General features: G+C 40.3%; 2 protein-coding genes across 2 annotated transcripts; one reads left to right on the top strand and one right to left on the bottom strand.

Annotated features, from left to right (window-relative positions):
- The first annotated feature begins 212 nt into the window (after positions 1 to 212).
- Positions 213 to 3,707, top strand: zgc:113142 (uncharacterized protein LOC503524 homolog). The gene is made up of 4 exons (XM_039008828.1): positions 213 to 492; positions 2,447 to 2,599; positions 2,714 to 2,847; positions 3,342 to 3,707. The coding sequence occupies exons 1-4, from the start codon at positions 213 to 215 to the stop codon at positions 3,705 to 3,707; spliced, it is 933 nt and encodes a 310-aa protein (XP_038864756.1).
- A 7,292-nt stretch (positions 3,708 to 10,999) lies between these two features.
- LOC120059776 (C-C chemokine receptor type 6-like) lies at positions 11,000 to 12,356 on the bottom strand. The gene is made up of 3 exons (XM_039008827.1): positions 12,030 to 12,356; positions 11,500 to 11,910; positions 11,000 to 11,380 (listed from the first exon to the last, which is right to left on the bottom strand). The coding sequence occupies exons 1-3, from the start codon at positions 12,354 to 12,356 to the stop codon at positions 11,000 to 11,002; spliced, it is 1,119 nt and encodes a 372-aa protein (XP_038864755.1).
- Between the last annotated feature and the right edge of the window lie 2,419 nt (positions 12,357 to 14,775).

Below are 14,775 nucleotides of genomic sequence, written 5' to 3'. Positions count from 1 at the left end.
GTCTGCACAAAAAACTTCTTTGTTGTCTTTCAGGAATAAATAGCCTACATCCCTGGTTGAGAATGGACGCTGTTGCTGACAATTTTGCAATGATGGGAAGCATTATTGGATAACTTCTAAACATCGTTGGCATGGATACCACTGTTCTCACTTCCTTCCCCTTTGGAAGAATCATTGTCTCATCCGTTTGTGCGATCTTTCTCCTGGCCCTCATGCTCTTGTCGTACCGCGGCAGGACCCAAGCGGTGATAGGAGCGGGCCATGCGGTACTGATAACGGGCTGTGACAGCGGATTCGGTCATCATCTGGCCCGCAGGCTGGATGCTCAGGGGTTTGTGGTCTTCGCCGGTTGTCTGTTTCCCAACGGAGATGGTGCCCAAACTCTGCACAGAGAGAGCTCCAGCAACATGAACATTCTCAAGCTAGACGTCACTAAAGATGAAGATGTGACACAGGCAAGGACTGTGGTCCAATCTAACTTGCCAGAGAAAGGTGAGCTTTGTTACAAGTAGGTTACTTAACATAACAATTACGGACTGTTAACGCAAAATTGATCCAATTTCCTTCTCAAAAGAAACTCTTAAGACTAAGCAGGGGTAGGCAACTACAGTATATTCAGCCATGGGCCAATTTCTGTCGGAGCGGATAGTCAGGGGCGGAACATAGCCCAATTGTACACTGCAAATTGAGCACGACTCAACCCAATAAGACATTTTTTTTTAAATAATCATGTCATACATGATCACGTCTCTTTTTTTTTGTGGGAATACTTTGGAACAGATTTCATAAATGTAACACATTTTGGCTTAATTCCTGGTGATTTTAGCCTCTTTTTTTTTTTTACTTAAAATAAATTCTATTGGGGGCTGTTTATGGCTTGTGGGACACCTGTTGCTGACCCATGACTAAGACTATTCTGAGGTTGATGTTCCTGCTCTTCACAAGTCCTTTTTCCCCCCAGGGCTTTATTAATGATGCATTGACTGTTGTTAACACTAAGAGTGAACCTTTTCCTTCTCAAAAGCACCTGTTGTCAACTACAACATAAAATGTGCAACCTGGGCTCAGGGCAATTTGTAGGATTTTGTGCATACCTCCATTTAGCATGCTATATTACATTTCTTTAGGTAACATTATGAATTGAATAGCGGTCGTACAATATCATACGAATTAGAGGACTTATAGTGTCATTCAAACTTGCAACCTTTGGATTGCAGGAATTAGGGTTAGGGTAGAGCTGGGTGACATGGACAAAAATCCATATCCCGATATGTTGACCTATTTTTTGATAATGCTGAAAAATCAGCGATGAATTATTTTTGTGGGAGGTGCTAGAGCCTGACGATAATATGGACAAATAGTAATGTGACAAATGTAACTATTTTGATGGACAGTTACTTTGCAGGGCTCTAGAATATTTGTTTCCAGTGCCAAGTAAGACAACGGAGATGGTAGCCTATATATGATTCAAAGAAAAGCTATTTCATCAAACCTATCCAGGGAATGCATGATTGAAATTGTGATGTGAAACCTGTCAAAAATGATCCAGAATTATCAGGTTTTTTGGGGCTCTTCAGAGAATTTGCAGACACCTATAGGCAATATTATTTCACCTCCTGAGGTAGTGGGAAATCAAAACACTTACCTAGTTTGCTGACTCTAAATATGATGCTGTTGCTATATAGCAATGTAGGCTAATAGATTAAGATGAATCAATCAGTAAATGTAGGATAATGGCCTACAAAAACTTTCCAGCACAAGGCCTAGGCTCCTTGATGAAGGCCTAGTCACTGCGAATCGCACGCTCCGCGGGCGTATCAAAACCATATTACAGCCTGCTCCAGATATGTTTAAGATGTGCTATGCATAAATTACTCCGCCATTTCCTGGTTCCTAAAATAGAGTAGTTCTTAACCACTGCGAAATACCTTTTCCATAACCAAAAATATTGGTAAAAGATGCAAAAACATAGAAAGCATAGAAATAGAAATAACGCACACAGAGCATATCTACCGCTTCTTAGACTTGCTTTCAATAAGAATGACAGCTCTATTTGGATTTGGTCGGGTTTAAAGTAACTGGACCATTAGTATATATTTTATTTAACTAGGCTTGTCAGTTAATTAAGAACAAATTCTTATTTACAATGACGGCCTAGTGGTTTAACTGCCTCGTTCAAGGGCAGAACGACAGATTTTTACCATGGCAGCTCGGGGATTCGATCTAGGAAACCTTTCGGTGACTGGCACAACCCTCTAACCACTAGGCTACCTGCCACCCCAAAAACTATATATACAGTTTCAATCATCTTGGAGGTGCTCATAAATATGTATAGTATGCTTCATATGGCTCTGACGCCAGGCTGAAATGTGAGACACGTATGACAAAACGGATTTAACAGGTTTTACACACATTGTTAATGTAAGTTGATTTGTTTTGTTTGAAGGGCTTTGGGCAGTTGTGAACAATGCTGGCATCTCAGACTGGTCAGAGACAGAGTGGAACTCCATTGATGATTATCGCAATATAGCTGAGGTCAACTTATTTGGCAGCATCAGGACCTCCCTAGCTTTCCTCCCATTGGTCCGTGCCTCAAAAGGTAAGTTTAATAATTATTTTACCATCACCATTTCATAATTCTTGATTTATCACATTCAATGTTCATATTACTCCACAGTGTTCTAAAATGTGTAATGTTCATTGATTTCCGTAGGACGGATGGTGTACGTCTCAAGCATCTTTGCCTTCTTCAACTGTCTGACCATGGGAGCCTACAGTATGTCCAAGAGAGGACTGGAGGCGTTTGCAGACTGCCTACGGGTAGAGATGGCCGGTTTTGGAGTAAAGGTAAAGACAACTCTTGGTAATCATAATAATTACTGTGTGTGTGTGTCTTTTTAATACACTATATTTTTTTACATTGATTGTAACCAACACATTCCCCTTAAAACGTCAATCTGTGATTGCTATGTCCATTTATGGACATTTAAGTTAATGATATACAGTATACCCATTTATTCTTGAAGAATATAACGTATAAATGCATCATGATCCTAGTTCAACTGTGGTACCCCATCAGAACCCAAAATATAAGCTTGTTTTACTTCTTTGTTGGTAAACAATGTAATTGTAAACAAACACTATAGCTTCAAAACATGGTTAAATCTATAACTTTGATATCATGGATGGCCAATCCTTGCATCCATAGCTCTGTTTATGAATTTGAGAAAGGTTACATTTCTCCAGCCCCATCCCTCAGGTCTTCACCAAAACACTGGCGGTGTGACTGCTTATTGTTTGAACTTCAGAGTGCCCCTTTAACATTGTGGTGATGATCTCAGGTGAGCATCATCCAGCCAGGTAACTTTGGTCCTGCTACCAGCATCCTGAAGAGGAGAACAGGGACAGAAATCTGGGAGAAACTGGACGAGGAGCGTCAACAGATGTTCAACAGACAGTATGTGGACCTGGCTAATAACTACCACATGTCTACATGTATGACTGGCAACCAGGACAGCAGCCTGGTCATAGACGCTATGGTGGACGCCCTCACAGCGTACAGACCTAAACGCAGATATCTGTTGGTCTCTAAGCTGGATATGTTCTTCTTCTATGCCTTTCCCTATCTGCCGACACGCGTCACTGATGCAGTTTTCTACCTCAGTCCCATGTACAACAAAAGAAAAGCAATGCTTTATTCCAAATAGAGAATATCTGTATTATGCTGGAGTGACAGTAGAAAAAGTGTATGACTTTGTGTTATGTTGTAATGTGCAATATTTTTACATCGCGCTTCTCACTTATTCTGTGTTGCAAACTTGCATGTGTCCCAAATTCTCTGGGAAGTGTATGCATTCCTTCCCACCAACAATACATTGGGGAAGAATAGAAGATTTCCGGGACGTAACTAAGAGGATTCAATGGCATGTTACTGTGTCTTGCAGCTGCTTGCTTCACTCACAACCACAAAATGACATATTTACCTGATTTGTTTGATATTAATAGTTAGCAATTGATACTTAACAAATAGGAGGATATTTCTGTGCTGCTAGTGTCTGTGTTTTTATGGTCTCCACTCTAGTTCCCTGCAGCTAATCTGGGTGTATGGTCACCAGAGATGGCTTGAGCTGACAATTTAGTTAGACTGCATTACATAGACGAGATGTGGTGGGTGTAACCGAGATGGAGGAGTTTAGAACAATTCCTCATTGTCTCTAAATCATCCTTGCATCTGGGAAACTAAGCCAGGGTGGGGTAAAGACAACACCCATGTGCAGATAACGACAGGATGAACCCAGAGTGGTTTGATGCTCCTTGGTCTGCATGAGGGGGGTTGAACCAACCATGACTGAGCATTGTTAGTGTCAGCTATATATAGTACTCTGCATTTGTGTAAAGGTTAGGTTATTCGGTCCAACACTCAAGGGTGGAGGGTCGAGCAGCCTAATTATTGCAATAATTAATCGATATTTAATAAAGATGATTGTTTGAAGAAATGACCAAATCTCTCTCAGTACTGAATTTCCACGACAGTATACAGAACTACATGACACCTGCTCTTCAAACATCTCAGGGGACTTGCTTCCATTCAGCCACATCATGGCTGTGTGCTCAATTTTAAACACCTGTCAGCAATGGGTGTGGCTGAAATAGCCGAATCCACTATTTTAAAGGGTCGTCCACATACTTTTGTAGATATTGTGTATGTGGTTGTTTTATTCAAGAAGCTGTATGCAACGTTCTTTATACCAGTATTTGTTTTTCTCAGTTTTTTACTATAATACTTTAAACACAACACAATGCTTTATGCAATAAACTTGTCAAGAATACAACCTCAATTCTAAGTACATTATCACTACAGAATCCATAGGCTTTAAAATTGATGTGCATAGTAACCGTTTCCCCTCTATTGGTGTTAACTACCTTTCTCTTGGTGCAGGAAACTGCAGTTTATGGGGAAGACCCTTTATCTCTTTATGCTAATTCTTGCAAATGGAGTGTTGGGGAGTTGTTTGTCCCTTTGTGCTCAAGGGGGCCCTAAATGCTTCCTTATGCTTCGGTTTAGCATACAGATACAATGCGAGTTTGACTACCTCTGGAGGTGGTCAGGAAGATGCGTCTTTTAATGTATACACCGGTCTAAAAATGTGGGCACAATCACAATGTGGACAAGATCAGGACAAAGATACCATGTTAGAACCAAGTATAAACAGGGCTAGTGCCTTTTCACTCTGCTCAACACCAACACTTTCATGTGGGTAACTGAAGTCTTTACCTTCCCTCCTATAATTTTGCACAAACCAAAACCTATGTTGTTGAAATGTGCCCTTTCCCTGATAAGCTCATAAATAACCTTGGTGGTTGAATCAAAAACAGGATGTTAATAGAATAAAGAGGAAGGTCTTACTGTGTCTTTGTAGTGATATTGGACATGGGGAAGTGATCGGAGTACTGTAGCTGTTATGATAAACACAGTATACTGTATGCTAAGGCTGTAATGATATGAATGGCACAGGGGTCAATTAGGGATTTATTAGGGATGTATTCCTTCCTATCACCCAATAAGATCACACCCTGCTTCTGTCTGGTATTTTTGTTGGAAAGGCTCCCTCTGGCACCAAGTTACTTTTGAAGGAAAAGATTGGTATATTCAAATCATCCCATGGAAATTTAGGGAGAGCTTATTTGTATTTTCCGTGCGAGATTATATCTGTCCTAGGCAAATACATTTATTTTAGAGACCTGAAATGCAGTATTTGTATTGTATTATATCCCTGTGGCACTAGGCTAGGCTATGCTAGTCAGCGTTTTTGATGACAGTTATCCCGGATCCGGTTATATAAAATAAAAAAATGATATGCCCCAACAACATCACAGACCTCTGCAAAAAGTGACACTTTTTTGGGTTGAGCTTGAAGTTGTGAGCCTTAAGACGTTCAAAGACCATTTCCAGTTCCTGCAGAACCCAGGTCTTCAGTGGGCGCATAGACCAAGAGATCATCAAGGTAACACAGCAGGCTAAGAAAGTTCTGATCTCCGAAGATGTTTAGCATCATCCTCATGAATGTTACAGACTGTTACATAACCCCTGTGGAATATGGTTGTATTCATAAAATCCAAATGGCGATGTAAAGGCTGTGAATCTCTGGTCATCCTTATGCATCTCCACATTGTAGTAGCCAGAGGTAACGTACATTGTCGAGAAAAAGGCATTTCCACCATTTTTAAAGCAGCCAGAGCGTCAGCCTGGCGAGGGAGTGGTGAGCGTCTTTGATGGTGCGACATGCAGAAATCAGTAGTGCTGCTATAGACAACATAGAAAAGGAGAGAAATTAAAATAAATGGCCTCATGTATTATTTCTTTAATGAAATTGCTATGGGTTTTTATTAACAAGAATATGACATTCTTTGCATATTTTGTATTGTGAAATGTTGAATTATTCCTCCGTGTTTATCAATGCCAATTTCACAGCATGATATGCTCTTTTGTCAAAATCTAGCAAAGAATTACTAAAACATGTAACTGGATGCAACCTAATACAATATAATTTCATGAAATCACAAGTCCAATACAGCAAATGAAAGATAAACATCTTGTGAATCCAGCCAACATGTCCGATTTTTTAAATGTTTTACAGCGAAAACACAACATATATTTATGTTAGCTCACCACAATATCCAAAAACACACCGCCATTTTTTCACAGAAAAGATAGCTTTCACAAAACTCACAAATAGAGATAAAATTAATCACTAACCTTTGAACAACTTCATCAGATGACAGTCATATGACATCATGTTATACAATACATTTATGTTTTGTTTGATTATGTGCATATTTATAGCCACAAATCGTGGTTTTACATTGGCGCCATGTAAAGAAATGGCTCCAAAACAGCCAGAATAATTACAGAGAGCAATGTGAAATACAGAAATACTCATCATAAACCTTTGATGAAAAATACATGTTGTACACATAATTAAAGATAAACATCTTGTGAATCCAGCCAACATGTCCGATTTTTTAAATGTTTTACAGCGAAAACACAACGTATATTTATGTTAGCTCACCACAATATCCAAAAACACACCGCCATTTTTTCACAGAAAAGATAGCTTTCACAAAACCCACAAATAGAGATAAAATGAATCACTAACCTTTGAACAACTTCATCAGATGACAGTCATATGACATCATGTTATACAATACATTTATGTTTTGTTCGATTATGTGCATATTTATAGCCAGAAATCGTGGTTTTACATTGGCGCCATGTTCAGAAATGGCTCCAAAATAGCGAAAGTAATTACAGATAGCAACGTGAGATACAGAAATACTCATCATAAACTTTGATGAAAGATACATGTTTAACATATAATTAAAGATACACTGGTTCTTAATGCAACCGCTGTGTTAGATTTAAAAAATAACTTTAGTAAAAAGCACAGCATGCAATAATCTGAGACAGCGCTCAGCCATTCTCCGCCATGTTGGAATCAACAGAGTCAGAGTCAACAGAAATACGAAATAACATCATAAATATTCCCTTACCTTTGATGAACTTTCATCAGAATGCAGTGCCAGGAATCCTAGTTCCACAATAAATAGTTGTTTTGTTTTATAATGTCCATTACGTCTGTCGAATTAGCAACTTTGGCTAGCATGTGTAGCTCACGTGTCCATACACATTTGCGCAATGAACGAAAACTTCAAAAAGTGATATTAAAAGTCGAATAAACTGGTCAAACTCAGTTGAGAATCAATCTTCAGGATGTTTTTCTCATATATATCCAATAACGTCCCAGACGGAGAATTTCTTCATGTCTATCTAACGCATTGCAGACAAAGAAATGACATTCCCAATGTGCGCGGCCAAGTACTGGCAATCTGCCTGACCTGTCACTCCAAAGGCTCTCATTCGGTCCCACATCAGGCTAGACGCTTCATTCCACGTTCTACTGCCTGTTGACATCTAGTGGAAGGCGTATGAAGTGCATACAGATCCATAAATATAATGCAATTGAATAGGCGATGCCTTTCACAGCGACCCATTTCAGAATTTTCACTTCCTGTTTGGAAGTTTGCCTGCCATATGAGTTCTGTTTTACTCACAGATATAATTCAAACAGTTTTAGAAACTTCAGAGTGTTTTCTATCCAATAGTAATAATAATATGCATATCATATGATCTAGGACAGAGTACAAGGCCGTTTAATTTGGGCACAAATTCATCCAAAAGTGAAAATGTCGCCCCCTATACCTAAGAAGTTAAGAACAAATTAGTGTCGTCAGTGAGGATGGTGTAGCTACAGATCCTGAGAAAAGTGAAGGCCATTGCAGGCGTGACGGAAGTTGACCTGATGGAAGACGGAAGTGACATCCCCTCTCAGAATAAACTAAGGTTGTTCCCCTGGATGGTGGTGTATTACCAACAGTTAATTGAAGGATGCTTGACCCTCGCAAAGCTTCTCTTTTGCATGACAACTGGGCACAAGGCTCCACACTGCAAGATGAAGAAGAGACGCTCACCTGTCAAGAAGTTGACGGCAACTGACTGGACAACAGAGTGCAAGCAGGTCTTCCTCCAGCTAAAGCAAGCCTTGCTGGACAAGGTCTTGTTGGCCCACCCCAACTTCGACAAACCCTTCCTACTCTCTGGAGGCATCCAGCAATGGTCTAGATGCTGTGCTATAGCCTTCGCAAGCAAGTCACTCATGATAGCCAGTTTCATCATAGCGCTTGATGGTTTTTACAACTGCACTTGAAGAAACTTAAGTTCTTGAACTTTTCCACATTGACTGACCTTTGTCTTAAAGTAATGATGGACTGTCGTTTCTCTTTGCTTATTTGAGCTATTCTTGTCATGAAATGAACTTTTGCCAAATAGGGCTATCTTCTGTATACCTTGTCACAACACAACTGATTGGCTCAAACGCATTAAGAAGGAAAGAAATTCCACAAATGAACTTTTAACAAGGCACACCTGTTAATTGAAATGCATTCCAGGTGACTACCTCATGAAGCTGGTTGAGAGAATGCCAAGAGTGTGAAAAGCTGTCATCAAGGCAAAGGGTGGCTACTTTGAAGAATCTTAATGTAAAATATATTTTGATTTGTTTAACACTTTTTTGGTTACTACATGATTCCATATGTGTTATTTCATAGTTTTGATGTCTTCACTATTATTCAACAATGTAGAAAATAGTAAAAATAAAGAAAAACCCTTGAATGAGTAGATGTGTCCAAACTTTTGACTGGTACTGTACATCCTGACAAAAACAAAGCTTAAAGCTTGTGAGCAGAGATGGGTTGCCAAGCTGGCACCGTATGAGTTTGACATCAAGTACTGTACATCCCTGGTCCCAAAAATATGACTCGTTTCAGAAAACTAGGTGCATGTTGCACGTCACTACTTCACAAGAGAGGCATTTGAACGTAAACTTTAAAATAAAATTGAAATCCGTTTTTTGGCAGAAATGCCTTCTGGAACGTGATCTTTCATGTGCCTTAATAACGAACTTGTATGCCATCTGTAAATACGAATACAATTGTTAAATTATGAGCCTAGTTGGTTCATCCACGGAAAAAGACAGGGACCTTCCCACTAGCCATGATTGTCTGAGATAATAGATGGGCTAGACATGCCGAGAGATGAGTTCGGATTGGTCTGCCATGTGGCATGAGCTGGTCAGTATGTGTAGGTAATCCTTTCTAACGCAGCTTTTTTGAAAGATATCACGTAGTAGAACTGCAAAAGTGTTGCTCTCCACTTTCTGGAGGACCGAGTTTTGAAATCAGTGGAATGCTGGTGGAATTAGAGTATGATATAGCTAAGGAGATGGAGAAAATTCTGGTGTTTGATTGCAAATATGCAGAGCGAGTTGAAAAGAAAACACACAGAAGGCTGATGTAATCCGGAGACAAGTGTTTTATACATCTGCAACCATGGCATCCGTGACAGAGGGAGAAGCGTCCATCCATGTATACAGGTAAGATAGTCTAGCTAACTACATTTTCAGATATTATACATTTCTAATTTTGTCTAAGTCATTTTAATTTCAAGTTAAAGCATACTGTTACATAGCTAGCTAATGTTGGTGGGCTGGCTCTCTAGCTAACGTTACATGTATGATCTGTGTAGTAATATTATATGCATCTCAGAGCCATTTGCATTGCAAGTTATAGTCTAATGTTAGCTAGCTAGCTAGCTACCTAATGTTAGCTAGCTAGCTACCTCCCAGATTTGTTTTTGTATTTATTATGGATCCCCATTAGCTGCTGCCAAAGCAGTAGCTACTCTTCCTGGGGTCCTGCAAAATTAAGGCAGTTTATACAATTTTAAAAACATTACAATACATTCACAGATTTCACAACACACTGTGTGCCCTCAGGCCCCTACTCCACCACTACCACATATCTACAGTACTAAATCCATGTGTATGTATAGTGCATATGTTATCGTGTGTGTGTGTGTCATGCATGTAACGTTTTGAGTTGGGATTATGGTTCATTGTTTAGCTAGCTAGCTAGCTAGCTAGCTACATGTCTAAACAAAAGACTCCACTATGCAAGTAACCATTTCACTACACCTTCTGTATCCTGTGTATGTGAGAAATTAACAGATTTTATTTGATATACTGTAGTATGTATTTACCAGAGATGGTAACGTGAAGAACAACATGACCTGCACCAAAGTCAAAATAGGATATAACGTTAGGCCAACAAGACAGTGTCCAAGTTCTAGAATTCTCTGGTAGAATGCCCGGCTTTTATTTACGCACATTCACAACCGTAAGCTATCTTCTGTAATTTCTGTAATTAGAGTAACGAGGAGCATTCATTTGGAGTAATACAGCAAATACTATAGGTAAATCATGTAGATACAGTAGCAAACAAATACTCACACTGTACACAGAATACAAGTCACTACTTGATTTCCTGACTAACCATGCTATCATCACCCATAGTAATTGGAGGTCATCTCTACCTACTCCCATCTTCACATGGTAAACGACGAGCCGTTCTTGTTGGATTTGTTGGATCCGTCGGTGGACTTGTGTGCTGGGATATAGAGGTCAGAGGTCATGTGTGAGGAGCGTCCAGATGGGTAGATGTACTTCCTGCCCATGCACCACAGGTCCTCCAGGATCTTCCTGAAGTGGCTCCTGAACTTGACACCGATGAAGGCATACAGGATGGGGTTGAGGCAGCAATGGAGGTAGGCCAGGCTCCTGGTGATGGTGAGGGTGGTGAGGATGATGGTCTCTACCTCACACTCCCTTTGATGGAACAGCGCTACCGTGTGGTAGAGTAGCACCACGTTGTAGGGCAGGTGGCACACGATGAAGACCACCACCACGGCTAGGACCACACGAACCGCCTGAAGAGAAGATGAGATAAACTTAATTGACCCAATAAGAAACATTGACTTGGACACAAATATATTCTTAGAATTAAACATTCCAATTCTATGACTGGAATTTTGGTGGATACTTAAACCTTGTGTCTCTGGGTGCTTTGGGCCTTCAGTAGGGTCCATAGGATCCTGGCATAGCAGAGGACCATGACCAGGAGGGGCAGGAAGAACCCCATGGCCACCTGCAGGCTAGGCACCAGCACCTTCATCAACCGGGCGGTCCTGTTACTTTGGAACTGCGCCTGGCACACGGTTATAGTCCCTTCCAGCAAGATGGTCTCCTCAACCAGCTCATTGTAGATGACTGTGGGGATGGACAGGGCTATAGCCAGAGCCCAGATGGCTGTACAGATTAGGCGGCTATAGATCAGGTTCTGGGACCGGAGGCCAAAGGAGCGCCTGGCCTGGACAATGGAGATGTAGCGGTCTCCACTGATGCAGGCCAGCAGGAGCATGCCACTGTACAGGTTGATGCTGTAGGCTCCTTGCAAAGCCTTATAAATTTAAATAAAATGAAGAAAAACATTGTTGTCCATGCAATGTGGAAAGGAACAAATTTTGAACTTTAGAACCTGTATTGGGAACTTCATTAGGAACTGTGAGAACTCCTTACCTTGCAGGCCACTGAGCCCATGCTCCAGTCATGCTGCTCATTGTAAATTATGAGAGGTAGGGCCACGATGAAGAGCAGGTCTGCCACCGCCACGTTCAGAAGGTACACGTCCGTCATGGTCTTGGCTTTCTTGTAGAAGGCATATGTGACTATCACCAATGCATTGCCACAGAAACCGAATGCACAGATGAAGGAATGGAAGTAGGTCTGTATGACTATCTCCATATCACGGTTGGGATTCAGGTTACAGATATATTCGTTATCATCTGGATAATCATTAGTGTAGTTTTCTGTGTTGTCATAATCATCTGTGCGCGTCTCATTCATGTTTTATCACCTGTGGAGAAGACATATTTTGCTGTAGAAAATAGTAGTCTTCTATAATGATTTAGTCATTAAATTACTCTTTAATGTTGTACAATCAAGTCCATGACAAAAAAAGAAGAGATAAACATCACAGTATGTGTGAACTATCTTACGCCTGTAGCTACAATGTGACATTGTAGCGCTGCAACTTGGACTCGGGGATAGATGTAACATAGTAAATGTAAATCTGTCTCCCTCCATTTAGTATGATATGTTACGTTTCGTATGGTATGTATTCATTTGTGGATGTCCATCATCCATTTTGTATAATATGTTGCAAATTGCAATTTGTACATTATGTTACGAATTTGCAATATATACACTACCAATCAAAAGTTTTAGAACACCTACTCATTCAAGGGTTTTTCTTTATTTTGACTATTTTCTACATTGTAGAATAATAGTGAAGATATCACAACTATGAAATAACACATATGGAATCATATAATAACCAAAAAAACACATTCAGTACACAACACTATGCTCATCATGTTTTAGCAGGATCAGATGGTGACAGGTGTCCCAGCCGGGTCAGACAGCCATGGAAGACCAGTCTTCGGAGCGGAGGTGAATTTTGAAGTATATTATAACAATCAGTGAATGGATACAAAGTTCCATCTTGAGTTGATGGGTAGACTACAGTCTGGGATCTGGGAATAATGGTCATTTCAATTATTGAACCATTGATTCCATTCTTGGATAAAATAATGTATAAATGTACACCAGGATCAGATGGTGACAGGGGTCTCAGCAGGGTCAGGGAAGCAGGGAAGACCCGTCTGTGATGGCTTTGAGGTTAACTTTTGCAGATGCAACACTTTATTCTCTCTGTGCAGCAAACACTGGACAAGCCAGGAGCTTCAAAGATTGAAACTATTTTAAAACAGTCTGACAAACCTCTAAAGTTGATTTCCAAACTGTATCAAGGGTTGACAGAGGCTTTTACCGATGACACAAACAAAATGTGAGGAAGACCTGGGAGACACTACTGATGATGATGAATGGATACAGATGTGTTTGAATAACCAATCGTGTACATATAATCTCAGACATAAATTACTTTAGTTTAAGACCATCCATAGAACGTACTATATGCCAGTGAAACTGAACATCATGCACTCAGATATGTAATTCCTCTACTGGAGGCATAAAACACAAAAGGGGATATATTTCAATGTTATTGCATATGTTATGCTCTGGTGAATGCTGAGCGAATTCTGGCAAAGAGTATGTTATTTTATCTTAGCATGTCTACAGATTCTCCCTTCTTCCTGTTTTTGTTTGCTTGGAAATATTGATACTGGAGACTGTTATCAGAAGAATCTGTGTAACCAAGCATTTATAGCGGCTATGAAATGCATTGCCATTAATTGGAATGTTGGAATGTCAAAATGGATGGCAGAAATGTAAAGTTATATGTCACTAGATTTGATTTATTACAAGATTAAGGGTATACTGTGCAAATTTCATAAGGTCTGGATGCCTTATATGGAATGCTGTATGTGGACACCTGCTCGTCGAACATCTCCAAAATCATGGGCATTAATATGGAGTTGGTCCCCCCTTTGCTGCTATAACAGCCTCCACTCTTTTTGGAAGGATTTCCACTAGATGTTGGAACATTGCTGCGGGGACTTGCTTCCATTCACTCATAAGAACATTAGTGAGGTCGGGCACTGACGTTGAGTGATTAGTCCTGGATTGCAGTCGGCGTTCCAATTCATCCCAAAGGTGCTCGATGGGGTTGAGGTTAGGGCTCTGTGCAGGCCAGTCAAGTTCTTCCACACTAATCTCAACAAACAATTTCTGTATGGACCTCGTTTTGTGCACGGGGGCATTGTCATGCTTCAATCTATAGCTAGAGGACTCGTGATAACTATAATTTTTTTGTCTCTTTATCTGTTGTTGTCTAGTACTGTTAGCTAGGGCCATCTACTTTAACTGCTGCCTGTCTTCCCAGTGGCCTACTTGCTGTGTGAACTGCTGACTGTGCATAATTTGCCGATAGTTATTGACACATCAACCAGGATTGGGGGGGTGGGGGCAATTAGCAATTAGTACAGGGAAGTGTGCTCTCCATCTCTGCTAGACTATTAGCAATTAGAGTTAGTTCTTCAGTCTCCCCTAGTTTCTCAGCAACATCTGTAAGTGTCGGTCATGTCAGTGGCGGTTTTGTCTTAAAACTAAGACCGTGGCCGAAACAATGACGGTTCGAGTTATTCTGCAGAGTTGTTCGAGGAAGGAAAGAGAGGAAGGCTCCACAACATTCTCTCACTTGAGTATTTTATCTAGTTATTTACAGATTATCAAATTTGGCTCTCTTGTAGCTTTGTCAACTATGTATATGTGTTTTCTATACCTTTGCACCTCTCCCTGTAGG

This window comes from Salvelinus namaycush, chromosome 15 (assembly GCF_016432855.1).
Source record: "Salvelinus namaycush isolate Seneca chromosome 15, SaNama_1.0, whole genome shotgun sequence".
Lineage (NCBI taxonomy): Eukaryota > Metazoa > Chordata > Actinopteri > Salmoniformes > Salmonidae > Salvelinus > Salvelinus namaycush.
This window is presented reverse-complemented; position numbering and strand designations above follow the sequence as displayed.

What these genes read in the sequence shown, in the direction of transcription:
- zgc:113142 (XM_039008828.1), top strand. Translation starts at nt 213, where the DNA reads ATGCTCTTGTCGTACCGCGGCAGGACCCAAGCGGTGATAGGAGCGGGC. An exon ending in ATCTAACTTGCCAGAGAAAG is followed by an intron (nt 493 to 2,446) that starts GTGAGCTTTGTT and finishes TTTTGTTTGAAG; the next exon opens with GGCTTTGGGCAGTTGTGAAC. An exon ending in ATTGGTCCGTGCCTCAAAAG is followed by an intron (nt 2,600 to 2,713) that starts GTAAGTTTAATA and finishes TGATTTCCGTAG; the next exon opens with GACGGATGGTGTACGTCTCA.
- LOC120059776 (XM_039008827.1), bottom strand. Translation starts at nt 12,356, where the DNA reads ATGAATGAGACGCGCACAGATGATTATGACAACACAGAAAACTACACT. An exon ending in TGGGCTCAGTGGCCTGCAAG is followed by an intron (nt 11,911 to 12,029) that starts GTAAGGAGTTCT and finishes TAAATTTATAAG; the next exon opens with GCTTTGCAAGGAGCCTACAG. An exon ending in AAAGCACCCAGAGACACAAG is followed by an intron (nt 11,381 to 11,499) that starts GTTTAAGTATCC and finishes TCTTCTCTTCAG; the next exon opens with GCGGTTCGTGTGGTCCTAGC.